The sequence below is a fragment of the Suricata suricatta genome, chromosome 4, assembly GCF_006229205.1.
Source record: "Suricata suricatta isolate VVHF042 chromosome 4, meerkat_22Aug2017_6uvM2_HiC, whole genome shotgun sequence".
Lineage (NCBI taxonomy): Eukaryota > Metazoa > Chordata > Mammalia > Carnivora > Herpestidae > Suricata > Suricata suricatta.
Window position 1 is genome coordinate 78,271,614 of NC_043703.1, and position 27,364 is coordinate 78,298,977.

At 44.0% G+C, this 27,364-nt stretch overlaps 1 protein-coding gene across 1 annotated transcript; it reads right to left on the bottom strand.

Annotated features, from left to right (window-relative positions):
• Window positions 1-405: 405 nt before the first annotated feature.
• ATP12A (ATPase H+/K+ transporting non-gastric alpha2 subunit) lies at window positions 406-27,351 on the bottom strand. Its single transcript, XM_029938489.1, has 24 exons — window positions 27,343-27,351; window positions 27,077-27,190; window positions 26,560-26,715; window positions 23,550-23,609; window positions 20,950-21,153; window positions 20,060-20,173; window positions 18,765-18,899; window positions 18,521-18,638; window positions 17,998-18,266; window positions 16,880-17,078; window positions 16,622-16,731; window positions 15,267-15,401; window positions 11,496-11,688; window positions 9,245-9,420; window positions 8,409-8,545; window positions 6,116-6,266; window positions 5,438-5,606; window positions 5,197-5,351; window positions 3,346-3,469; window positions 3,019-3,164; window positions 2,405-2,538; window positions 2,148-2,249; window positions 1,452-1,543; window positions 406-1,367 (listed from the first exon to the last, which is right to left on the bottom strand). Exons 1-24 carry the CDS (start codon window positions 27,349-27,351, stop codon window positions 1,339-1,341), a joined length of 3,231 nt encoding a protein of 1,076 aa, XP_029794349.1. The 3' UTR covers window positions 406-1,338.
• Between the last annotated feature and the right edge of the window lie 13 nt (window positions 27,352-27,364).

The window sequence follows — 27,364 nt, forward strand, 5'->3', positions numbered from 1 at the left end:
GACACCAGCTTAGAGCCATCAGCAGCAGACACTCCTTGCCTAAATGAGCAATGGAGGAGAGGGAATGGTGTAGGCTGGGGGATGGGAAAGTTAAACCACATGTAATTTTCAAGTTCTGTCAAGTCAGTGCTGTGAAAGTTGCTTTCCCTAGGGCTGCTGATGAAAGGTGTATCCTCCCCCAGAAATCCTGACTTTGAAATGTGGGCACATCAGAGACTTGGGATATAGAACGGAGATGTTGCTGAGGGGAGTTCAGAAGGTAAATCCTGTGTTTTAGACCTGCCATAGAAAAGCAAAATGACTGAAAGAAGAAAAAAAAATTGGAACCACATCTCATTATTTGGTGCTGTAGGCTCTGCATTCTAGAAAAACTCAAATTAATTAAAATACCACAATTAGACTCGGTTTTATAAAACATCCTTTACTTAAAAATGAAACCTCTTAGGGTCTGTCAACATGGATGTGTCACACACGAATAAAGTGAATTAAAGCATGACATAAAATCAGTGCCAGAGAGTGCTTTGCAACCATTTTACGAGAAATAAATATTACTGTTTTAAACCCCAAAGCTTCTCTACTGAGGTTGAATCCTGGTAACTGAAAACTCCTTTGAGTCAAGAGAGTATTTGCGGCTGGGATATGGAAAATGGACACTGAGCTCAGTTCGGGAGGAGTCGGTAGGTCGGTCAATCAGTCGTAGGAGCAGAAGGCAACAAGGGAGCGAGGTAGGGAGGTAGGGCACCAAGAGGGCTGGCCAGGTGATGAGGGTCGGAGGGGCAGAGCTGCAGCTGGGTGGCAGACTGTGAAGAAGGATGTCTCAGGGTCAAAACTGAGGTTGTCCATGTTGCCGTGATGTAAACCTGCTGTTACTCCCACCGTTGGCAATTCTTCAGCTGAATTAACTTTTGAGCAGGGTGCCTATGAAGGTATAAACTCTCTGGGAATTCACAGAAATCTCGGAAGGTCACTGGACTTTTAATAGGGTGTGGGATGGAGGTTTGAGCAATCCTATCAAGCAGGGAGATATGAGGAGCTGCTGCAGTACCCTGGACTATTTAACAGAAGTGAACTTTATATACATATAAACATGTCATTCTTCCTATGCCATTCCCTTGAAATTCACATATTTTTAAACAAGGAGATGGATATAGAGATGCAAATCATATCTAAAGAGTTGAACTTCTGCTTGAAAGTACAAAACCTCAGTGAGTATCTTTCATACTGTTTTCTGCCTTCTCTTTCTGCATTTTGATAAATCCCTACTGCAGTGGTCTCCCAGATAGCCGGAAGATGAACATCCTCAATGTGCAACTGGGAATCTTGGGAAGTAAGGTGGCCTTAATAATACATGTTCTTGTCCCACCAGCCTGCAGAGGTAGAAAAGGTTAATGAGAAATGGAGAGTCTGTTGAAGTAGATAAACAGAGTCTCAAAAATCATGTTACTACTTACTTCCAGGATACAGTCTGATGAAAAGTTTTCGCACCTCATCATATACCCAAATCAGAATGGCATATGGCACAGCCACAAACCAGTACTGAGGCCTGGAAGCAGAACGCAGGAAAGTAAGTCTGAGTGCATCGAAACAAAGGGCCTAGTCTCCTGCCCATGGGCAGGGCTTCTTGTTCATTTTTTTTGCCTTACTGGAAAGAATATTGGGTCATACAATGTAAAACTGGGAAGCTTCCTACTGGACTGTGACTGGTAGGAGCAACATCTGCCAGTCCTATTGGATGAGGATAGAGATGGGACGGTGAAACCCATTTCCTCTTCTGGGAAAACTAGCAGGTCTAAGTCTCTAATATAGAACTGATTCAGTTTTTCTTTTGAAAGCCTGGAAGAGAAAGAACTCCCTACAACCTAATGTTTATGTAGGCTGTGGCAGCTCAGAACATGGTTGTGTCTGGGGCACTTGGGTGGCTTAGTCAATTAAGTGTCTGATTTTGGCTCAGGTTATGATCTCATGGTTTGTGAGTTGGAGCCCCACCTTGGGCTTTCTCCTGTCAGCAAGAGCACAGTTCAGATTCCCTTCTTCCGATCTCTCTGCCCCTCCACACCCACTTTTTCTCTCTCTCAAAGATAAATAAACATTAAAAAAAAAAATAACAGGGCTGGCTCTTTCCTGCCCACTGTTGAAGGGGAACTCACCGGAGCATTGTGAAATTCAGGGCTGTGACACTTCCAAGCCCATAGGAGAGGATTAAAGCAATGATAATCTGTGAGGCAATCCCCAGCCAGATGACTTTATTTCTACAAGAAACATAAAAGCAAACAGATTCTGAATTCACATCGCCACAGGGCTGCATACCCAGTGGAATCAAGGCCTCAGGTGTGATAGGCACCACCATCATCATTCCTGTGTCAAAGGCTCAGGGGTGAACTAAGAGGTTGGATGTGGGCAGTACCTGAAGAAACCCTGCTGGAAGATGGAATTCCTCCTGGTTTTCCTGATGAGCAGATCTGCTATCTGCTGGACCATGATGCCAACAAAGAAAGCTGTGTAGCCCGTCCATTCTAAGTATTTCCTCTGGTACGATGTCTGTTAATAGACAAAGAGGAGACCATGAGACCGCAAATGGAAAACCTCAGGGAGATTTCCATGCAGGTCTGTAAAGCTCTACTTTCTCCCCACTTCACCAAGATTGACAGAGGATCATCTCCTTGTATTTGAAAATAAACTTTATTTTCTTTAATCAGTTGAGTAGGGAAAGATGATGACTTAATAGATATGGCCTAACTGTGGGTGATGCTGAAGTGGTTACTCTTCCATACCAATTGAAAAGCCAAAGTGAGAAAAGTGAGCTCAAGGCATGTAATTCAAGAGAGAAGGCTGAATCCTTGCAAAGGTCAAGCCAATAGAACCAAGGGGCCTATAAGCCCTACTAACTGACAAAATTTTACCTTCTCTGTCTCATTAAGGCTTTCCAGGGAATTGGAAGTTCTGCATCAGTCTCCGGACAAGGCAGTGAGAGGAAGAGGGAAGCAGGACGATGTTGAAGGCAAAGCCTCCTTCCCTTACCCATTGCTGTCCATAGCTGTCTTCTAAGTCATTCACATTGTCATTTTCCCATTCCACCCGAAGGTTAGCGAGAATGCCAGGTTGAAAGCCCTCCTGCGCATACACAGTGAGATATACAACAAAAGCTCCCACAGCTTGCATGAGGCCTACAAGCACAAAAGAGGGAAGGGTAGAGGTTCTAGAATGACTTCAGAATGGCCTGTGTGCTCATTCACCTTTTGGTTTCTCCTCTCGTCCCAACCCCACCTCAGAAGGACAGTCTCTGCCTGTGACTGGAATGAATTCTCTGGGTGGTCCTGAGAATAAGTGAGAGGTGCTCTCACATACCAATGTGCAAGTAAGAGTATATGGCAAGTTGCTGGTTCACCAGTCTGTCCTTCTTCTTGTGGCGAGGCTTCCTGTTCATGATGTCACTTTCAGCTTTCTCATAAGCCAGGGCAATAGAGGGAATCTAGATGGGGAGAGAGTCTGTGAGCCTATTCCTGAAACACTGTGCTGTAACAACAGAGCGACAGTGGCAGTAGCATAGCCAGGGGGCCTCAGGGTGGGTGGTGAAGTAGTGGATGATAGTGGTGGCGGGAAACTGGTCTATCCAGGGTGTAGGCAATGGGGGAGCATTGTCTCTAGAGAATTTAAAAACAGTTGGCTTTGGGGCATATAAGTCGCTCTGTTGGTTAAGTATCTGACTTCAGCTCAGGTCATGATATCATGGCTCCTGAGTTCAAGTCCTGCATAGGGCTCTGTGCTGACAGCTCAGAGCCTGGAGCCTGTTTCAGATTCTGTGTCTCCCTCTCTCTCTGCCCCTCCCCAGCTCACACTTTGGCACTCTTCCTCTGTCTCTCTCTCAAAAAAAAAAAAAAAAAAAACATTAAAAAAATAGTTGGCTTTAAAAATCTATCTACTTTTATTATCAACATGTGCTGGCAGTTCTGAAGATGCTGGTTATAAAACACCTTTCCCCTCTGGGGCAGATCTCTCCTACCCTCCCCTGCCATTGGGTCACAGTGGTTCTCTCGCAGGCCCTCTCATCTGGAAGGCCTTTTAAGGACAGATTGCTGGGGCCCACTCCCCACCTCTAGACTTTCCCAAGGACTGGGCTGGGGCCAGAGAATCTGCATTTCTAACAATTTCCCAGGTGATGCCTGGACCACATTGCAAGAAGCACTGCAGTGGAGAAAAAGAAGGAAACTGAAAGAGCCTGGAAAATGATCTGACTGTAAACCATGAGGACCCCAATTCTCCTCTCAGGTAAAGACAGCTTTAGTGTCTCTGCAATGTGGAGCATGCCTGGGTATTGCATAAAACAAGAGGATAGAAGATGGCCATTTGCAGGTCCATTCTCACTGAATTCTGCCCACTCCCTGCTCCCCTTTACCCCGTTTGCCTGTGTAAGCCATGTGGATAACTGTCATGATGCTTTCTTAAATGAATACGTAGTAGAAGAGGGGAGGTGATGTCATTGTAGGTCAATATGAGGCCAGATAAAGTATTAATAGCTGCTGTGTTTAGGTGAAGGGCTTCCAGATCAGATTCTTTTACTTAAAAAGGGGCAGATGTGGGTTACCACATTGGCCACTGGGCTGCAGCATTACAGGGGCTATTTGGTGATAGCGCTTTCTTCTCCTGAGGGGAGGGAAGCATGTGAGCTGAAACTAACAAGTGGCATATTTTGGGGGAGAGGGTGAAGAACTCACATCTTGAAAAGTTCTAGGGGCGTGTGGGTGGCTCAGCTGGTTAAAGGTCCAACTTGGGTTCAGGTCATGATCTCATGGCTCATGGGTTCGAGCCCCGCATCGGGCTCTGTGCTGACAGCTCAGAGCTTGGAGCCTGTCTTCGGATCCTGTCTCGCTCTCTCTCTGTCCCCTGCTCATGCTGTCTCTCTCTCTCTCTCTCTCTCAAAAATAAATAAAACATTTAAAAAAGAAAAGAAAAGCTCTAACATGGAGTGAAGCAGTTTTAACTTCCAAACAGTTGACAGATCTCTCTAGTACTTTGCTTTGAGATGTGGCTGAGGGACCAGCAGAATCGGTATCCCTTAAGAAATGTTAGAAATGCAGAACTTCAGGACCCATTACATTGAATGAGGAGCACTGATTTAGTCCATCTCCTTGCCCTTGAAGGTAATGACCCTGAAGTTTACATTAGTTATCAGATCCTGTTCCCTTTAGTGATACTTACTATGTCTGTGCCCAGGTCGATGAACAAGATAGTAATGGTGCCAATGGGCAGGGGAAGCCCCACAATGATGTAGATCAGAAACGGGCACAACTCAGCAATGTTCTTGGTCAGGGTATATGCGATAGTCTTCTTTAGGTTGTCGAAGATCAGGCGACCTAGGCAAACATGTTCTTCCCATAGCATTTGCTTTTGGTCCCCCAGGTGATCCCTGTCCTAGTAGATCACTTGAGACCTCACTCACCTTCCTCCACTCCTGTGACTATGGATGCAAAGTTGTCATCCAACAAGACCATGTCAGCTGCATTTTTGGCTGCATCGGAACCTGCTATCCCCATGGCAATCCCAATATCTGCCTTCTTTAGCGCTGGGGAGTCATTAACTCCATCCCCTGTCACAGCAACGACCGCATTCTGTGGGGACATATGAGAAAATAGGAGTCATCAGGTCTAAGGGGTCACAGGTAGGATGAGATCCACACAGTCTCCCCTTCCTCTGAAGGATGTAAGGATGACTGGAAGTGAAATGAAGGGCCTGTTTAGGGGAAAAGATAAAGCTGGGGAGTCCTGGAGCAAGAACAATGTATTCGATAATTAAAACCATGTGTGTGGCAGGCTAAAGTGGGTATTTCATATCTTGTGTCTTTGTTTTTGTTCTATATCTTACACTTTTACATCCTTCTATAACCACACCTGCCACAACACCAAATACTCCACTGTCAGAAAGCCATGCATGCAGGAGGGTCTCAAAGAAGGGTGGAGGGCCAGCCCCTGGGAGGACAGAATGTAAGTTGATGAAGATGGGCAAAGAATGATTTCTTGAGAGGTTTAAAAAGTGCCATAGGCCTGATCAGGGATCCAGATCTCATCCCATAGGATAGTGACAGATGTGGAAGGTTCTTTGGGAACTGCTGTCTACCCACCTGCCTTTGACAGCCCTCTACAATGATCAGCTTCTGCTGGGGGGATGTCCGCGCAAAGACAATCTCTGAGTAGTTGGTTAAGAGCTCGTCCAGCTGTTCTGGGCTCATGTCCTTCAGCTCTGTGCCAGTCACCACCGCGGCTTTAGCATCCCTAGAAGGGCCAGAGGAACTGAGTGAGGCCAAAGGTTGGATCTTAGACTAAAACACTGTTCTGGGCAGGAAGTTGGCCAAAACCTCTTTGACTTTTACCTGGAATCCAATGTCCTTGACACCTAATACTCTATCTAGTGGGATGATAGGGGTTACGAGTTCTAGGGACATTTTGGTCTTCATTTCAAGACAGCAAACTGAGGCTAAAAAATAAGGCCATTTCTTGGTATCATACAATAATAGGAATAAGCCTTTTGCCTGTAGGAAAGGGTGGGAACATTCCTGGGGCAATGTAACTTCCTGTTCACATATTTTGGGTCCTAGAATTCAGCTTTTGCCCAAACACATGGGTAACAATTCCTTGTTGTTTATTTCAGATTTATAGTGTCTACTGTGTAATGAGGTGTGCAGGGAGAACAATTTATTGAGATCTTCTTTGAGGACAACTATTATCTGCTGCAGATAAAAGTAAGGTTCTAGAAAGTGTAATCAATTACACAGATCTGATTGTACTGTTCCATGCTATGCTAAAACATATCAGAGGCTTTCCAATGCACTTAGAGCAGACGCCTCCTGGTCTGCAAGGCCAACTGGAGCTTGTGCTCTTGAGCCACCTCCCCTCTGGTTGGCTCTCCCCTGCAGCCCACTGGGCCTCCCAGCTTGGAGCCCTCCATACCTCCACACCCTCCACTGTCCTCAGGCCTTCACAAGTCCTTCTGCCCTTGCCAGGAATGGGCCTCTCTCACCTCACCTTCCCTTAGCTAGCACTCCACATTTTCATCTTCAAATCTTAGCTTATACACTCCATGTAAAAAACACTGCATGCCTTTTTCTTTATATTTGTTTGTTTTGAGCATTTTTAGGTCTGTATTTTCCTGTTGGTGCTAAATACTAGAATTCTAGCACTTGACTCAAAATATAGGTATTTCTATGTTCTGGTAAAAAAAAAAAATATATATATATATATATATATATATATATATAAATGTAAGATAGGAAAAGGGTATGTCCTTTCTCCCCACAGCTGCAAAAGTATAATTATTACATGATTAAGAAGCTGCAGTTGATAAAGTGAGTACCGAAAACATTTACCCAAGTATACATCCCATCTCCTATTCAATGTGGTGAGCTGCATGAAAATGTGTAATCCTATTAGTTTAAAAAACAAATCACATAAACAAAAGCTGAGGCTTCAGATACTGTTGTTGTGCCCAGAGGCTATAATTCTGTTGGGTTTTCTTAACTGGTAATTTGTTGCCCAGGTAATAATTTGTTACCTGACAGTTTGGTATTCTAAAAGGCATAAATGCTTCAGTTAACTAAAAGGGGTTCGTTGGTCTCTCCTTTTCCTGTCAACATGTGTGAAATAAAGCCAATGACATTTATTTTTACACTAAGACTTTGGTGTCTTTGATCACTTGAATTATCAACAGTCCAGGTAACTCTCTTCCCCTGCTGGAACTCCTGTCCCCTGTGCGTCTCCTTTACTGTCCTTACCATGTCACAATTCGTCCTTATTCTTCTGTCCCTCTGCCTCGATGGAAAGCTCCAGGGATAGTGTCTGGTTAGTGTCTAGCACAGTGCCTGGTGCATTGCTGGCACTAAACAATTAGTGGTTGAAAGTTAATACATGAGTGAATGGATGGATGAGTGGACTAAAGGACGGACATGATTACAAGAATTAGGAGACACAAGGGAAAACCGAATCTATCCTCAGGAAGCTTTCATTCTATTTACTATCAAATAAAAAAGAAAAGAAATGTATGTTCACATAGCTACACGTTATGAAGCAACTGAATAATACTCAAAATGAGCCCTAGGGGAGGGTACCAAACACAGAGGGTTCTCAATAATTTTGATTGTACAATTAGATCAGCAGCAAGTGATTTCATATAAATTTTGTTTCAGTTTTTCTCACTCTAAATTTGGCACTGAAGTTTCCAATCTACTCCAACAGGTTTTTAAAACTTCATACAAGGAGTACATAATGGGTAATTTTCATGGTACTAATACAGCCTAGCATTACCCTAAGGGAATGTCTGGCAAAAAGGGGATTTGCTCCAATTAGCACAGATCTTTACAGCCAACAAGGATAAGACGACATTGGATAAGAATGTTTCTGCTACATTGGTTCTGTGCTTACCGTTTGTTAACTTGCTCCACAGCAATGTGGAGGCGTTTTGCAATGTCTTCCACTGTCTCACTGTTGGCTGATATAATACCCACACTTTTGGCAATAGCTTTGGCTGTGATTGGATGATCACCTGTAACCATAATAACCTAGAACACAATGAGAAAGGCATGTGAACAATGAGAAACTCGGATGGCCAGAGTAGGAATATTTCAATATCACCCATTCTACCATGACTTGGTAGAATGTAATTAGTAATTATTGTGGTTTGCTCTTATGACTAGTCCTTGTTCTTTAGATCCAAGACAAAACTGTCTCTGAAGAGCACACTGATCTCATTGGATCTATCCTTGCTTCAGAGCTTCTTACATTTCCTCCTCTGACATTAGAGGAGGACCTTTCCCTTGGATGTTACTTTATTTGTGAAGGGCTGGTGGACATCTACCTGAGACAGCCTCATGTTGCTTCAACAGTCTTGTTATTAACATAGTAATGGAATTAACATTTTGGTTCTGCTATTATGAAGGCAAATGGGTTTTGGAGGCTGAACCTCAAGATTAAGTAATAAAACCTTTTATTGTCTGATAGTTTAGGGCAAGGAAGATATAGTCAATTCATGGCATTCTCACTATAGTTGCTATTATGGTTTGTTCCACATGGATACAGTCATTTTGCCTTTATTAGACAGTGACTAGAATCTTAGCATAGTGAAGGTAGAGATAAAAAGGGGGTGAGGGACTATAATATTTACCTAAGACCTGAACACTGACTACCTCCTATGACAATCACTCTTAGAGAGATATACAACATAAATGGAGGACTTCTTAACTCAGGACAATGACTCTCACCTTGATCCCTGCACTCCGGCATTTGGTGACTGCGTCAGGTACAGTGGACCGGGGGGGATCAATCATTGATAAGAGCCCCACAAAACACAGGTTTGACATGGGAAAGTTCATGGTGTCCACATCAAATGAATAAGATTCTGGAAACTCATCTGCTGGTAGGTAGAGATGACAGAAACCTGGAATGCACATGATTTTGGGAATCAATGAAATTAGGATAAGAAATAAGAAAAGTGGATACCAGAATAGTTTCATTCTTTAAATTCCATAACACATGCTGTAATTAGGAAGGACCTGTAATTTACTGAGTGCCCACTGGATTCTCTAGTATGTTCTAGGGATATAGAAACCAAGAGGGGTCAGCTTTTGCTTCTGAAGATACCTCAGTTTAGTGTGGAGATAAAGACATAAAGAGATAAAGCATAAAAAAAGTAGAGTGAGTGTTACAGAGTAGAGTCACCTGGGGAATCAGGAAAGCCTTCCCCAAGGAGGTCACAAGTGAGGTGATTCTTGAAAGAGGAGTTAGACATTTTCCAGGGAGAGAAGGGAGATTTGGAGATGAGAAGGCCATTTTAGGCAGAGAAAACAGCACGTGCCACTGCACAAACTGGGGAAAGAACCTGAGGCGTCAGGAGAATGGTATGAAGCTCCATCTCTAATCAAGGTGAGCGTGAGAGAAAGGCTATTCGGAATGGAGACCCTTTCATTACACAGAAGGCATCTGCCTCTCATGAGTGGAAGCAGAAGAGATTCCTGAGTCCGGTGGGACTTCCAAGGTCCTGTGACGTTCTCATCAGCTTTTACATCAAATTTATTCTCAGCATGCCCCCCTGCCTTACACATTTTAGTAAAGCACAGAGTTTGAGAGGTCAAACACACAAGGTTCCTAGAATGATTCTAGTCAGATAGGTATCAAACTGGCACTGAAAACACTACCTGGTGCGGTGGGTTATTTAAGGCATGCTTAAAGCATTATCACCTCATTTAATTATTTCATTTGCTTTACAAGCTCAAATATCCTTTAGAAACACACATTCCACAGATTCCATCTCTATTGGCAAGAACTTTTAAGAAGTTTAATGAGCCTTATCATCAACCGTGAACTCCTGTTACCTTAAATTTATATTCCATAGTGTTCAGGTGACATTCTGTCAACCCAGGATTCTCATGAAGAATGTACCCTATGATACCACTTAAGTTACCACCATTAGGCTCCTGCCATAGTAGCTGTGTTCTATGGTTCCTTCCACCTCTAACAATCCCTGTCTCTATAACTGGCAGTATTTTCTCCCTAATAAGCAAGTAAGAAACTTCAACATTATTTTAAACTTAATTTTCTTCTCTAACTAGTTGCAAAGTCTCTTGTGCCTGACCCCTCCTTCACATTCCTATCACCTTGGATCAAATTCCTACTTTCTTTCACCTGAATGAGGGAGAAACCTCCTCCTGAGCAACCTCTCCTCTCCCTGCTGCTGCCAAGAATTATTCTCCAGAAAACACTGTAATTCAGGAAACCTGGGTGGCTCAGTCAGTTAAGCGTCTGGCTTCGGCTCAGTTCATGATCTCGCAGTTTGTGGGTTTGAGCCCAGCGTCGGGCTCGGTGCTGACCGCTAGCTCAGAGCCTGGAGCCTGTTTCGGATTCTGTGTCTCCCTCTCTCTCTCTGACCCTCCCCTGCTCGTGCTGTCTCTCTCTGTCTCTCAAAAATAAATAAAAAACAGAAAAAAAAACCCACTGTAATTCTGATCAGTTCACTTGCTGCAAAGTGTTTAGGGCTCTCCCTGACTGTGGAATGAAAGCCCAGCTCCTCACCCACATAAGGCACTCCATATCACGCCCTCCAATCTATCTTTCCAGCCCATTTCCTAGGAAATTCCCCTGCAATGCAACAGACTGGCTCATTCACAACGTGTGCACAGACCCATCCATTTTTAACTGTGTGCTTTGGCCTATGTTGTTCTCTCTCCTGGCAATACTTTTCCCTACCTACCTACAAATATTGTCATACAAAGCTGAGTTTAAAATGTAACTCCTTCCATAAAATCTTCCCAGATTTCCCTTATCCGGAAGCAACCCCACCCTCCTCAGTACTATCATACAGTATTCTCATACATATTTGCCATATCCTTTCTATGGTTCATGGAGGTACCACAGCTACTCTGCTGGATAATAAGCCTGTCTCTTCCTATTCCCTGACCTGGCCTAGAGCCTCACACCCAACAGTGATGGATAAGGGTTCTACTACCGAGAGCTCACCCAGCACACGCTCCCCCAGGCCTCCCAGCTCCATGTACGCGGTGTGGAAGGCCGCAGCGGTGGTCTCATCCAGAGGTTGCTCCTGGCCGTTGACCATGATGGTGCTGCACTTCTCTAAGATCCTCTCAGGGGCTCCTTTCATCACCATGAGGAAGCGCTTGTCATTGGGGTCATCTGTCTTGTGTATGGAGAGCTGGGAGAGAAGGAATTGAGCATGTCAGGTACAGACTGCCAGTGAATAATGACACTATCTTTACTAATAGGGGCCTGGAGTAGACAGATCTCTTAATTAGCAACATGACAAGAAGATTAAAGACCTACTTTCTCTCACTGGGTACTTACTCTTGACATGAAAATGAGTGTTCACTATAGGCATGTTCTATCTTTTTTAAATTTTGTGGTCAAATAATACACAGACATCTAGACTTAGTCCCAGCTCAGAGGGGCACCCTGAGTTTGAATCCACACGAAGTGGAGCTGGTCTTTCAAAAAGAAACTTGTTGCCTTAGGGTGGCCAGATGTGGCTGTTAGCCCATGAAGTCTCTGTCTTGAACCAGATCTCCTGGGGTATGTGTGGGGGTCAGAGGAGCTTGGCCACCTTGTCTCACCTCCTGTCTCTACGCCCCTATTTTGAGCAGCAGCCTTTAAGACCCAAGCTATTCTGAGCTCAGGCAGGGGTGAGGGCAGCAGGAGTTCCTGTGTCCCTTCGTCTCCAAACAAATCCAGTTTTACTGTCTGGACATGAAGGACAATGGTAGGGGTGGAGGAAATGGGCATTCTCACAGGTTTTCAGAAGGAGAGTTAAGTAGTAGGTACCATAATTTTAACATCAACATCCTCTCACCTACTGGTTCTACTTCCAGATTTATCCTAGTAAGATCATCAGAAAAAAAATCTGAAAACACTTATAAACGATCATATAATGGCTAAGTCTTATGTAAGCTGTTATCATAAAGCAGGTACTCTTCTAAACCTTTGAAAGGAAACTCAGGAAGCTGGAGTGTTTGAAAGAGAATAAATAAGTTACTTTAAAACACCTGCCATTTCGGGTCTACTCATTAATTCTAAATCAGTGGTTCTTAGCCTTCTGCATATCTGAGAGGGGCACAATAAAAAAAGAAAGTAGAGGGCAAATATAAGGTTCTTTTTTTTAATGGGCAAGTAAACATATTAAAAAAGCAACTAACCAAAACCAAACTAAAACCTCCCATATATTACCACTTTTATTTTCTGAAAGATATGGTATTTTAACACTTAAAAATTAGGAATAATAGGGGTGCGAGGGTGGCTCACCAGGTCAGGCAGCGACTCTTGATTTCAGCTTAGGTCATGATCTCACAGTTTTTGAGATGAAGCCCAGAGCAGGCTCAGTGCTGACAGCTGGAACATGCTTGGGATTCTCCCTCTCTCTCTCTCTCTCTCTCTCTCTCTCTCTCTCTCTCTCTCTCTCTCTCTCCCCCACCCTCACTCACACATGCTCTCTCTTTCAAAATCAATAAATAAACTTTGGGAAAAAAAAGTGGGAATAATAAATAACTGTGTAGTGTGTACTGTTCTAAGTGCTTCACAAATTGACTCATTTAATTCTCAAAACTACCCTAAGGCTGTGGACATGATAATTACCACCTTTTATAAGTGAGGAAACTGAGGTGCAGAGAGGTTACCTGGCATGTACCAGGTCACACCCTAATAGGTGGCTGAGCTGGGATTTGAATTCAGGCTACAAAAAAAGTCCCTGCCTTAATCAGGTAGCATATAAAGGATAATCTTTTAAATTAAATACATTCATCTTTATATAAAACTTTATAAAATATTGTCATAATTTTCACCAGTTTGCCACAAACCATTGGAAATATTTTTAGGGACCAGTCTCAGCTTGGGGAATTGTTATTTTAAATCAATATGACATAGACCTTCTACGTTATTTTCTTTGGTTGAATGATACCCCAGAGACCTTTCCAAGGTCATGACATCTAAGGCTTTTTGTTTGGGGTTGGGTGTTGCTCACGTGTAGATACAAAATGGCACTAATGGCACCCAAAGAGGTTCTCTGACCTCTTCTGCAGGAGTCCACATAGGACTTCCAACTCTAAGTAGCCCACTTTCTCCCTCAACATTTAGTACGTGAGGCCTCATGAAACCTGTTTTTTCTTATTTCTCACATGATTAGGAAAGTCTTTACTGGAGTAGATGGAGCCCCAGTAGGATTCTGAGTCTTGTTCCTGAATTAGAAGACATTAGGTCTACTCCTTAAGAGCATGAATTCCCTGGGTCTGTCTGAATCCTGGCTCTGGCCCTTACTAGCTGTGTGATAATGCTCTGCACCTCAGTTTCCTCATTCCCTAACTTAAAGGGTTGTGTGATTCAATGTGCATGTAAAAATTAGTATAGAATACCTATCATTACCATTGTTATTTTAGGAGTGTTACTCATTCTATTTTCAGTGTTTTGAATAAGAGAGCTAACTTCCTGCCTTTAGTATTTTACTTCATATATTTTTTAGTTGTCTATTTGGCTAACTACAATGCTTCATTGGCTTGTTATTCACAAAGAGGTTTGCAACACAGTTATTTCCCAATCATAAAACGCCATCCAAACAAAATGCGTGGGTAAATACCAGAAACATTTACACTGACATGGTTATCTGATTTATATACTTTCCTGTTATGCAAAGACCAAGTCATGACGCCCTGGCTCTCAGCTTAGGAGTCTATAGGAAGTCCCACTTGCAGCACTAACTGGTCTACAAATTGTCATTTGTCCCACCATGAGGAGGATGTAGGCTAGTTGTTTATTGGCCAACTGGAATGAGGGAGCACAGCTAGGAAAGGATGGCCATTTTCTTCCTGAGGAATGGGTAGAAAGGAGATCCCTGTCAACTGCATATGGGGCAGAATTGGAAAGCAGCGTGGCTGGTAATAGTCATCTGAATAGATTGTTTATTGGTCTTCACAAAAGGCAAGGCTTACTCACATGGGCCGCAACTAAATTGTTCTGCCTTTGTGCTGTGGTAGGAAATACATGGCCTTGGGAGTTGAGATATGTGACAATTGGCTGTGCCATTCAAATGCTTGGATAACTCTGCTAGCATTGACAATCTTCCTTTTTCTTTCTTTCTTTCTTCCTTTCTTCCTTTCTTTCTTTCTTTCTTCCTTTCTTTCTTCCTTCCTTCCTTTCTTCCTTCCTTTCTCTTCTTCCTTTCTTTCTTTTGTTTGTTCTCCTACATCAAGATTTTCTAAGGGCTGTTTTCTCACCTAGAAATGGAGATTAATTAGCCCTACCTCAGGTTGATTGTGAGGATTAACTGAGAATGTATGTAAAATGCTGGACATAAACCAAGGGCACAGTAAATTTTACTTCTCCCCATTCCCTCACCTTTCATTTATTCTTTGGGATGTGGCTTTTGCCCTTCACTTGTGCAAAAGTTACCCAGTGGGGGTGGGGTTAGGGGTGGGCCAGGTGAACGTGGCTGTGTGTGTGTGTGTGTGTGTGTGTGTGTGTGTGTGTGTGTGTAACATAGACAGATCATTCACAGGAATGGTCAGGCCCTGACAAGATCTCCACTTTTCTTTCTTCTCTACCTACTTCCCAGCAAAGGAAAGAGGCCAGCAAGGGAAACTTGTTCGGGGCTTACTAGATGCCCAGGCCCTGCATCCCCAAGGACTATTTTTGAAGTCAAATATCATCCAAAATATATACTAACCAAAAGATACTTACAGGTAGGAATGCCATTCTAGTGATAACAAAGATTCAGTTGTGAGGAAAACTCACCTGAAATTTGTTGGTTGAGTTAAAAGGGATTTCAGCTACTTTGTGGTTTCTTTTTCTAATTTCCATCACATCACCCAAAATGACCTCTGAGAACTTCAAAAGAGCAGTTTCTGAGGCATCTCCAACCACAACTCTCTGAGAATCAAGAGATAACAAATATTTGCAACACATCATTTGGTTCTTTTGTGATTATATTTAATGAGCCAGCATGGAGCCTAGTTAAGCTTACCATCTAACAAACGATTATACCACAATTAGCAAGGTAAAAGTGTTAAACTGAATGGTGCTGCCTACTGGCATTAGGGAAGTTTAAAACAGAGCAAGAAAGACTTGGGGAAGGGATAAACTGGAATCATGGGGGCTAATTAAGAGGTTGGTATAATAAATGCAAGGTACTAGTGATAATAGAAATGTAAAATTATAGATATTTTTGAGGCAAGAATAATAGGACTTGGTGATTTACTAGATATTAGGAACAAAGAAAGGTAAAGATGACTTCCAGAAGTTTTGACCTGAATGACAAGTAAAATGGTTATATCATAGAAAAATAGGGAATTTTTCTATGTGATTTAGAGCCAGGTTGGGCCATGTGGACGGTGATAAGTATAATTTGTTTAGAGTCTAACGTGGCAAAACTTCTGAGTAGAAACACACAGCTAACTGAAAGTCCATGGAGTTGGGTGAGAAATCAGAATTGGAGATGAGGATTTGAAAGATATGGACAGAGAAATGTTTGGCCAAAAAGAGAATTGATAAGCTGTCTGATAGAGAAAGAAAATGAACCAAATAAAAAGTATAAGGAAGAGCAAGAGTCAATGAAGGAAACAGGTGGCAAACAGATAAGCCAGGAGAACTCACTGAGAGGGAAAAGCAGAAGGGGAGGAGAGAGAGGAGGAAGGGAAGGAAGGACAGGGAGAGAGAAGTTTGTTTTGTATATTCCAACATTCCAGGGCCCCTTAGAACCCCATCTGCTGCCAAGAGGAATATGTTCTAAGGTCAGTCCTTCTATTTCCATCCAATTATATTCTAAACTTCAAGTGAATGGCATTTATGTAATAAAGAAACTTTAATTATATCTACTTTAAGGAAAGTAACTTAAAGGCACATTCAATTTCAGGAATGAGATAGAATTTTCAAAAGACCAAACCAATGTTTTGAGGACTTTCAGACATCTCTGTGATTTCTCAAAGCTACCTAGAGTGAAGAAAATTTTCTGTAGGTCCTGTGAGTCAGACTTGCTCTTACTAGGACAAACTTTACATGGTTGGAGAGATTTAAATCAAGCACCAAATCAGAATGGAGAAAGTGACTTCAAAGTGGCTGTGATTTAAGACTGAGTGATGTTGAAGCTTTACCTTCATGATGGGGATGTTTTCCTGTCCCGGGCTGAACTCAGCTCTGTTACACAATGTTATTATCTTTGATAAGGAGGCCCAGGTTCCAGAGCTTTGATCAAAGACTTGGTCTGAAAAACAGAATCGTGGATGCTGTGGGTGTTAGGCCTAATATCCATGTTATTCAAACAATGTGCCGAGACTGCAACCACATTGCACTTGGCCTACTCTGCTCAAGTCCACAATTTTAGGCTACACTGAATGTTCCAGAAGACTTACTTGAATGGTCTTCACTGGTGTCAGCTATGAAGATCTGATTGTCGAACCACAGATGGGCCACTGTCATCCTGTTCTGGGTCAGAGTCCCAGTCTTGTCTGAGCAAATGATGGAGGTGGAGCCAAGGGTCTCCACTGCCTCCAGGTTCTTCACCAGGCAGTTCTTCTTGGCCATCCGTTTAGCTGTCAGCGAGAGAGTCACCTGAACGAGAGAGAGAGAGAGAGAGAGAGAGAGAGAGAGAGAGAGAGAGAGAGAGAGAAAGAGAGAGAAGCTTTGAGAAGAAAATCATCATTTGGAACTCAGGCTCTATCACATGGAAGCAGCTGGAGCTGAACTAATTTCAGAACACAGATATAGTTACAGATGCAGCAAAGTTGACCCAGGAGTTGATAAACCACATACAGACCTATATGCCACAATCCTTTTATTAAACTTAGTAGGTGAACAATGTGCCTAAGTTCCTCAGTTGTAGAAATTGTCAAGGATTCTTTTTTCTTTTTAGGAAATGTGAAGGGGTGCCTGGGTGGCTCAGTCGGTTAAGTGTCCAACTTCAGATCAGGTCATGATCTCATGGTTTGTGGGTTCAAGCGCCGCATTGGGCTCTGTGCTGGCAGCTAGCTCAGAGCCTGCAGCCTGTCTTCAGATTCTGTATCTCCCTCTCTCTCTGACCCTCTCCTGTTTATGTTGTCTTTCTCTGTCTCTCAAAAATAAATAAATAAATAAACTAATTTTTAAAAACGTAAAAAAATTTTAAAAAAGAAAGAAATGTGAAAATGTAGAGAAGGTATCAGGCTTCCTAAAAATCTGTAAGTGGTAGTTTGAGTTGTCTTATCTAGATCTTAAGGAGAATGATAATATATGCAATTTGCAGATAGATCTCCTGAAAATGAAAACATAAAGTTTTCTAGGACAGTGCATTCAAATATTAACAATATCACAATTCCTTTTGTCTCTCTAAGAAACAGTCTATTCAGAATGTCCCATGGTATGCTGGACAGGGAGGGAGTGTGGCTCTGAAGATGCAGGAGACTCACAGTGTATGGTGGGAGCTCACCCAGCACAGCAGGATGTTATGTGTTAACAGGGTCAGGGTACAGGCCACCTAGCAGCATGGACTCACAGTGACAGTGGCCAGGAGACCCTCGGGCACATTGGCCACAATGATGCCAATGAGAAAGATGATGGAATCTAGGACATGATACTTCAGGGACACTGCGATGATGAAGAAAAGGATGCCGATGGAGATGGCCACTCCTCCCACAATATGAACAAAGTGCTCGATCTCAATGGCAATGGGTGTCTTCTCATTTCCAACTCCTGAAGCCAGTGAGGCAATCTGACCAATGATGGTGCGGTCGCCGGTGTTGATGACCATGCCAGTTGCTGTGCCTGCAGGTGAAGCAGACATTTTATTCTAGGGGACATCAGCTACGAGGGGGCCACAGCCTGCTTACAGTCCTCTCTTTGCTGGCTTACATGATCAATTAGCACACAACATTACAAAGTTCTCTGGACTTTTCGGTTCCATGTTTTCTCTTGGAAAAGCTTTGTAGCAAGAGGTGGTAAAGAGACAAGAGCATAAAACCTAAGGGGGAAAAGTGATATGGGTGGGGCGCATGGTCCCTAGAGCTAGATGGACTTACCTTCCAGGCACGTTGTAGAATAGAAGCCGATGTTCTTTGTTTCCAGGGCATTGTCATGGGTAAACTCAGAGGAGCGGGCCTGGGGCTCAGATTCCCCAGTGAGAGATGAATTATCTACCTAGAAGAAATTTTGAAAATAGTTCAAGACTAGGCATCTTGTTACTCAGTTACACTGAGACCTGGAAAGACGACAGAACGGCAGCCACTTATGAGCGTGATCTTCGGGGTGCCCTGTGAGGCTCACCTTACAGCCCTGAACAGACAACAACCTGATATCTGCAGGGATCCGGTCTCCTCCTTTAATCTCCACTATGTCCCCCACCACTAGTTGCTCTGCAGGGATTGTCTTCTTCTCTGAATCTCGGATGACAAGAGCTTGCTGCAAAAGAAAACAGTGGCAGATGACTCAGATCCTGGAATGATGCCAAGCCTCCTACATCTGCACCTTCCTACGTCTCAGGAATGGAGGTTCTAGAACCACAGCTGTCAGAAGGCAAAAATGAAACAAAAGGCTTATACTCAGGGGACTGAAGATCTCTTTTTTCTTGAGGAAGAACTCTTAGAGATGTTCTTGGAGCCAGGATATGCTGCTGTGGGCAGATATAACAAAGTGACAGCCCTGGGCATGGCAGAAAGTGGGACAAATAAGGTTGAGTGATCTTGGCTGGGATGTGCAGGGAGGGACCTGAAGACTGAGCCAAAGGGTTTAATAATCTTGTTCGGGTCAGGAAAACTTTAATGGAGTGGGAGGCAGATCCCCACTTCTTAGACGATTCTGTCCAGAACCCTCTCCAGTTGGCAGCTTGGTGGGCCAGGGCAGCATAGCTTTCCCACTGTGCTGGCAGGGTGTGTGGTCTCGCCAGAGGAGACCTGACATGGGCTCCTGTGGGAAGAGAGAAGTAGCAGGCCTCCCTCACTGTGAGCAGTTTGGGGCAATGTACAGGGAGGCTCCAATGGGTGCAAAAATGGTCACAGAGGAAGAATCACAGGTTGACTTCCTTGACTATGTGGGAACATAGCCGAAATTCTATTGCTTATTCTTGGAAGCCTCTGAATTACTTACTTTTTTAAATGTTTTTATTTATTTTTGAGAGACAGAGAGACAGAGTGCGAGTCAGGGAGGGGGAGAGAGAGACACACACAGAATCTGAAGCAGGCTCCAGACTCTAAACTGTCAGCACAGAGCCTGACTCAGGGCTCAAACCCACAAACTGCGAAATCATGACCTGAGCCAAAGTTGGAGGGAGGACTGAGCCACCCCGGTGCCCTGCCCCTGATTTACTATTGTTTGAACAGTCCACCAAAGCTCATGAGCAGTAACAGGAGATGTGTGATGACTTCGATTAAGCATTTTCCTGGGTCCTACTTCCCTGATCATCTCAAAACTGTGCAGAAGTGGGGCTTCAGAGGGATTGCCGAAGACTTCTCAGATGGCAAGTGGTGGAGCACAGACTCTGCCTCAGAGGTCCCACTCTCCCACTCATTGATGATACCTCATCTAGGGTCATGCGGAGACCAGAGAGGGATGCTGCTACCCACCTGTGGGATCATCTTATTGAAGGTAGCCATGATGTTGGTGCTCTTTGCCTCTTGGTAGTAAGCGAAGATCCCTGTTAAAATAACAACCAAGGCAAGCACGCAGCCCAAGTATGCCTGGGTAAGGAGGAGAAGCATTGATCAGAAGAACAGGCATCAGGACTGAGTCAGGCCCTGGGGCTAGAGCTCTCCATGGGAGGGCAAGAGACGTGGCAGTGGTATTCTGGCATCATTTATAGGCCACACAATTTATCCACTTAACAATTTAATCACTTAAACTCAGTGATTTTTAATGAATTTACACAGTTTTGCAACAATCCCCACAATCCAGTTTTAGAACATTTCCATCACCCCAGTAGGACCACTAATACCTACTGGCAATCATTCCCCACTCCCACCCCCTGCCCTGGCAACCACTGATCTGCTTTCTGTCTCTAGGATGCACCTGTTCTAGACATTTAATATCAACAGAATCATATAGTATGTGGCTTTTTGCATCTGACTTCTTTCTCTTAAAATCATGTTGGCTAATTCAGTTTTTTGGTTTTGGTACTCAATTATCAGCAAGTGTAGATGCTCCCCATGTTAAAGGGAGACAATTAGCTCTGAGGAGAGAGAACCCCAAAATATTTCATATGCACATGGATATAATATTTAGAAACTTATAGAGATCCCCTCTCTAAAATTCATGCTCATGCTGCCCCTGAAACATCAGAAATTCAGCTATAATTCTATTTTATCTCTGGTAAAATTCTTGATTTTCCTAAACCTGCATAGTGAGTGATCAGTGCAGACTCCTGACTCCAGGTCACTGCTCTGCCCCACTACAGGCATTACTTTTGTGATTGTTTTCCCGTTACTAGTTTAGCAAACCCTGGAAGGGAGCCCCTTACGTTGTCGAGGGATGAGGACTTATTCATGGAGTACTGGATCCCATATGCAATCCAGCACAGGATGGCTCCTATCCACAGAAGGATGGAGAACCCTCCCACCATCTGCTTGAGAAACTTGATGATCTCCGGTGTTTCCTTGGGGGGAGTGAGGGCATTGGGACCATTTTGAGCCAGGAGCTCAGCAGCTTGGGTGCTGGAAAGACCCTGAGGAAGCCAAGGAAAAACAAAGAGGAATTAGATAGACATTTATCTTCCCTGAGGTTGGACATCATTTTTTTTACAGGTTGTGGGTAAGAGTTACCATGAGCAAGGAGGACCTGAGCTGCCTCATCTCCCTCAACCCTTATCTTGTTAAAAAAAAATTTAATATTAATGCTATCAGCCAGGCAATGTACCCATATATTGCTCATATACTCTTCCAAATAACCGTCTGAAGAAGGTACTATTATTATCCTCATTTTACAGATGTGGAATTGGAGGCACATGGAGGTTAAATCATCCATCTGGTAAATGGTACCCCAGATTGAACCACTATACACTCTGCTAAAGCATTTTAGTTTCTTGGAGATGTATTCAGAGATAGGAGTAACTTGGCTAAGCAGTAACTTGAAATATAAAAGCTCATCACCAGGGTTAAGGGCAATGTAGTAACTATCCAGAAATTTTTTCTGTTGGGCTAATCATTCATCCTTACGTCTGGTGTCTTTCTGCTTTTCTATATATCCACCCCAAGTCCTAAGTTCTCGCTCAACTAAAGTATTATACGTCCTACCAACCTCTGAGGCCCACATGAGCAGTCACTTCTTGCCAGAAGCCCTTCCTGTAAGCGTGCCATCCGCCATCCACAGGCATGCAGAGGCCCCTCCACCGTCTTGAAATCCTGTACTGTGATTCATAAGGCTTATTTCTCCACAAACGATTCTTTGTGGAGAAAGTCTTGCCATTAATTTTCCTTCCTAATACATTGTAAGCTACTTAAAGGATAGCTTAAAGACTATCCTTACTCATTTTTGTGTCTTTTATAGGCTGTACTGCTTCTTCTGTAATAGAGGTTCATGTATTGCTGAATAACTGGATTCAGAGTCACCAACTTGTAGTATAATTCAATAAAATTTACCACCTTCTCCTTACTGCCTTCACTAATCTCTCGGCCCCCCCAGCCCTCCACCATGGCTCTGTCCACCACCTGACCAAATCTCCTCCTCCTCCTGCTTCTCTACCTTGGTAACTTGGATCAGGGATTTGTTCAAAATCTCTAGCAAATCTGTCCCCTTCCTTTCCCATCTTACTGCTGCTGCCCTGTTTTGGTTCCTCATTTTATATTCCTGAGTGACTATCTTGTTCTTCTAGACCCTTCCATCTCCCACTTAAAAAAAAAAATCTATCTACCTACCTGCCTACAGATAACTATATACATCTTCCACCAGAATTGCTTCTCTCTCTCTCTCTCTCCCCCCTACCAGAACCTACCTACCTATCTATATTTGTATATATCTTCTACCAAAATTGCCTTTTGAAAACCAATCTTATTCAAATCCCTTCCCTGTTTAGGAATTGTTATATTACAACTAATATAGCCCTTATCACTTAGTTTAATATGCAAGTGCTTGCTAGTTTCACCCAAATTACTGTTCCCCAGCTTTATTTTCTATCCCTCTTCTCCCTTTTCCACACACATTAGCTCCCAGAAACCCCAGACTGCTTTCCAAACATACCCTGTCCTCTCCAGCCTCCTGGGTCCTCTGTTAAGTTAAACCTGAATCATCCTATGTCCTGATTTATACACTGTGTCATCCAGGCAGCCTGGTTCCTCTGGTCAGAATCAGTCACTCAGCACACTAGTTAAACCTATCTTTGCCATCTAAGTGGGACAGACTGGATGGTGTGATACTCTTATACACCTGCATCCCTTGCTGGGCTGTTTATTCCTTGACACCAGGGATCACTTGTCCCTCTGCGCCTCTCACTGCTCATATGTGTGTTGCACATAGTAAGTCTTTTTGTTGACTTGAACAGATATTTCCAAATCTCCTGATGTCAGGACATCAAAACTTTTGAAATTCTATTAGAATTTGAAGCAGTCCTTCTGTGATGGGGGAATTTGTTAGATGCCTTGGAGCATACCAGTGTGTGCTCTCGTCAGAGGAAGAGGTGGACAAGCAAGGCTCCAAGACTGTCCTTTTGGATGCTTGCTTTTTAACACTGGTTTTCCCGATTCTTTGATAAGGCTGTTATATTTCCTGGACACGGGGATTAAAAGTAACCTCTGCCCTCTGCCCAGGACCATAAAGGAATGTCTGAGTCTTTGCGGGGATTCTGCAGCTTTCCTGCAGTTATAATCAAAAGAACTGTAAACATACAGTCAGGTATCCAACTCAGAGGAGGGGCTTGACTTGGGGCGTTGGCTCAGACCTGCCAGCTCTTCAGGTTCACCAGCCCTCTCTCACATGCTGGTGTGTGGGCGAATGGCATTCTCAAAGTCGCTGCTTCATCCTAAAGATGCCATCCGCTTTCCACACACCCTAAGCACACAGCTTTGTACAGTCCTTTGTATAGTCCTGGGGCTTTTCTTCCTGATCCCCAGTCCCATGATGACTTACTGTTATGAAGTTTGTACCATATTTCTCTTCCAACTCCTTAATGCTGAGTTTGTGGTCATCCTGAAGTCCATGAAAAGAAGAAGAGAGCACATTATATAATTCCAAAAGACACAAACCCTAAATTAAGTTTTGACCAGCCCCTGAGAACTGAGTATAGCACTGAGGATAGAAGGAGGGCCAGGGAGTCAGGGAGAGAGGGAACAAACCCTCTGTGCCAGGTGGTTATTGCAGTGAGGGAGGAGAGAGGCTCGATGCAGGAAAGGCTTGCTCTTCTGATTCACTGGCCAGGAGATTGTCTGGCCATCTCTCGAGTTCAGCCTTAATTTGCCATTCATCATATAATTACTGTCTTCAGTTTTTACAAACAAAGCAATACATTTCACCTCAATCTGTTCTCCAGCACGCATAAGTTCTAGCATACCTGTCTGTTGTCCAGGTACTAGTGATCTGGATACTTAGTTCACACCTGAGTTCTGGGATTAGCTGAGGGTGAGCAGCTATACCAAACCAGACCCATCTGACATATTCTGACAACTCATTACCCATGTAGCCCTCATTGGGCAGGTAGTCGCTGGGAGAAAGAGGCAAGACTTTCCGTACTCAAATACTTGGGACTCAGGGAGTTCACTTGTTAGAGAAGCCCTGAGACTTATAACCTGCCAAATAAATACCCGTATGGCCCACCCTTGCTAATTTTGTTATAGAGTCATTAAACTAAAGCAGGGTTTCTCAACCTTGGCATTATGGACATTTGGGTCAATAACTCTTTGTTGGGGGGGGCTTCCACCTACTATATGCCACGTATTAGCAAGCTCCTTGAGTTATAATAACCAAAAATGTCTCCAGACTAAATGTCACCTGGGGAGCAAATTCCTCTTCTCCCTTCCCTTGAGAACCACTGGGCTACAGGATTAGAAGCCTCTTTCTGTCTCGGAAAACCCAGGATTAAGTGACCCTCCTTCACCCCACGTAGAAAATCCAGCACTCGGCATTCTGTAAGCTCTGATCATCTAAAGCAAAGATTTATACTGTGAACCATCCCTTTTCTTAAGTATATGGAAAAAAGTTACATGTTTTGTTAAGAGATTAGATTTTCCAATTACAACATTTGTTTGCCCTTTCCTGCCAGATTCTGCTTTACTCTTTCAGTCATTGTACCAATATTAATAATTGGAAAAGATTGTTGGGGATTCAAAGGATTAAGACTCAGTTCTGTGCACAGTGTGCTAAGTTCTGGGCAGACAGAAATAAGAGGTGATTAGAATCATTGTTCGCATGGATGGAACTCCGGACTTTAAGGGGCACATACTGTGAGGCAGAATACCTTTCCTCTTCCCTTAGCCCTGGCTTTGGGGATGGGAGCATGGGGGAGAAGCCCCAGGCGGGGGTGGGTGCCTCTGGCACACTCTGCTGGTCAGCAGTAGAATAGCTCAGGGCATCATTCTGTGGCTCAGGCTTGGGTCATTTCATTAATCTGCCTGTTTTTTCAGAAGCTAGGGATACTTGAATTCTTGTCAAAGTTCCAATGTGCCAGAGGGCGTCCAAGGATGCTGTCACAAATGAAATTATAGGATTCTTGTGAGAATGTTGGAAAAGAAGAAGGAAAGAAAGATGTTCCTCTCTCACACAAAAAGCTCAAAGAAGGGAGATTATCTTCATAGTAAACAGGCATAATGGATATATGTTCATGTTGTAAGTAGCAATTTCAAGACTAGATTTGTCTTCAATCCTAAATGCTGGAGATACACAGGAAATAAGAAAGCCTATCTTTTGTCTGGTGCTGTGCTAAGTCTGTCTTTTCCTTTTTTCATTTAACCCTCTTAATAACTTCAACAGGTAGACACCATTTTTAATTCCTGTTTTTTCAAAATAGGAAATGGGATCTGAATTCAGGTCGGTCCATTTTCAGGGCTGTGTTCTTAACTGTCTGTCAGGACATACACAGGCGAATGCCTAGTGGTGTGCTACTGAGTGTTTAATGAGCTCTCCAGGAAAAATAAAGTAAAAGCTCTGATTTGTAGCATTTGCTACTTTCTCACCATAGCCAAATTTCAAGCTGCTAACCCAATGTCAATCAACTTGCCAAATTCCTGTATATTTAACAACTGGCTCTTTAGTCCACATGAACTTGCACTGCTACTAAATGCTCCGACAATACAAGTTTTAAAGTCTGCAGTGAACTGCAGGACAATCTAGCTAACTTTGGGCTTGGTGTAGAAGTTCCCCCCTGACATCCCTAAGACGTAGCCTGTCATGTTTCAGATGTGAGGCAGAGCTTTCCCACGGTGGTCAGCTTTCATAATTCCAAAGTTCTTCCTTAAAAGAAATATCAGGCTTCCACAAATGGCAAAATGACTAATTATAAATTATACTTTAAACTATAAATTGCATAAGTTACACAATATTCTCACTCTTTTCTCACTTTGCCCCCTCACCCATGCAAACTGCTTCTTTCCCACTTTACATAAAGAAAATGGAGCTTCACTGAAGCTAGGTGGTTTGCTTCCAGTTATCCATCAGTGAGGTGGAACGTAACTAAGTCGAAGGTTCTCTGAATTCAAGCCCAATGTTCGTAAATTATTCATTCTCATGGGCACAGAGAGCCAGAAACCTAGCAAGGTTTGGTGGGTTTGGCTTTTCTCCTGTATGGTTCCAGCTCCCACCGTTTTGCCTTACCAGCTGCCAGCAATTGGTTACCTACTCAGCGATCACTGAAGCAGCCAGGAGGGAGAGCGGCCTGGGCTGTGCTTGTGGAGACTGGAATCAGAGGCTCTTCCCTCTGAGACCCTGCAACCAGAATGCAGGAATCCTGCACGGGACCTGACCCCTGGGGGAGATTCTGTCACTCCACTTATTTTAAAACAAGGAACAAATCTCACGCACGGGGAGGGGGATTTTCAAACCCTTGGGGTTGATCTTTCTTTGGTAAGAGGCAGGTTATAGGGTCACGTTGTCAGGGGATGGGCAGTGCTCAGTGGACCCACTCGGCTTAAGGACCCAATCAACTAACCAGATCCAGTTCCTTCTTAAGCTCCTCTCTCTGGTGATTCTTTTTGGGTTCGAAGCAGTTCTTCAGGCCTCTGTACTTCTCCTTGCCATCCCCCTTGTCTGTTTGGTCAATGTCTTTTGTTCCACTGAGCTCCACAGAGTAAATTTCTAGCGTTTTCTGAAAGGAAAGCAGAGGTGCAATATTGGTCCAAGCTGGGTTTCTTAAGAGGTGTGGAGCTCTGCTCCCTGTGGTCGGGGGCCTACGGGGAAGTGCGCCTCACTCCGACCTTTCATTCTCTCCTCTGGCGAGCCTGTGGAGGGGTTCCCTGCCCCCACCTTCACACAGCAAGACCTGGGCACCCTTCTCTCGCTTCCTTTCCTGCGGTGTAGAGGGAAGGCTGGGTGACAGCCCTGCCAGCATCTCCTCAGGGCCACCCCTCCCCGGGATGGGAGAGTGGAAAGTTAGCTCCCCCGACTGGAGACGTGACCCCTCCAGGAAGCCCCAGGGGCGCGCAGGCATCCTGCTCCCACAGGCTCACCCGCTGTCTGGCCCATTTCTTGGGAGCAGCGCGGCCACCGAACTGACGACCCTCGGTCCCGGGAAGGGCGGGCTTTACCCTCAGCCCCGCTCCACCTTCTGAATCGGAGCCGGCCTGGGACCCTGGGGCCCCTCCCGTTTAGATTGGGGTCCTCATCGCGACCAGCCCCAGGAGTGGAGAGGAGCCTTGCAGCGGCCAGAAGGCAAGCAGAATACGGACTAGCTGCCCTCCCTCTTCTTCCCCGCCTTCCACCCGTCCGCACGCACCTGGCCCATGGCGCGGCTGGTG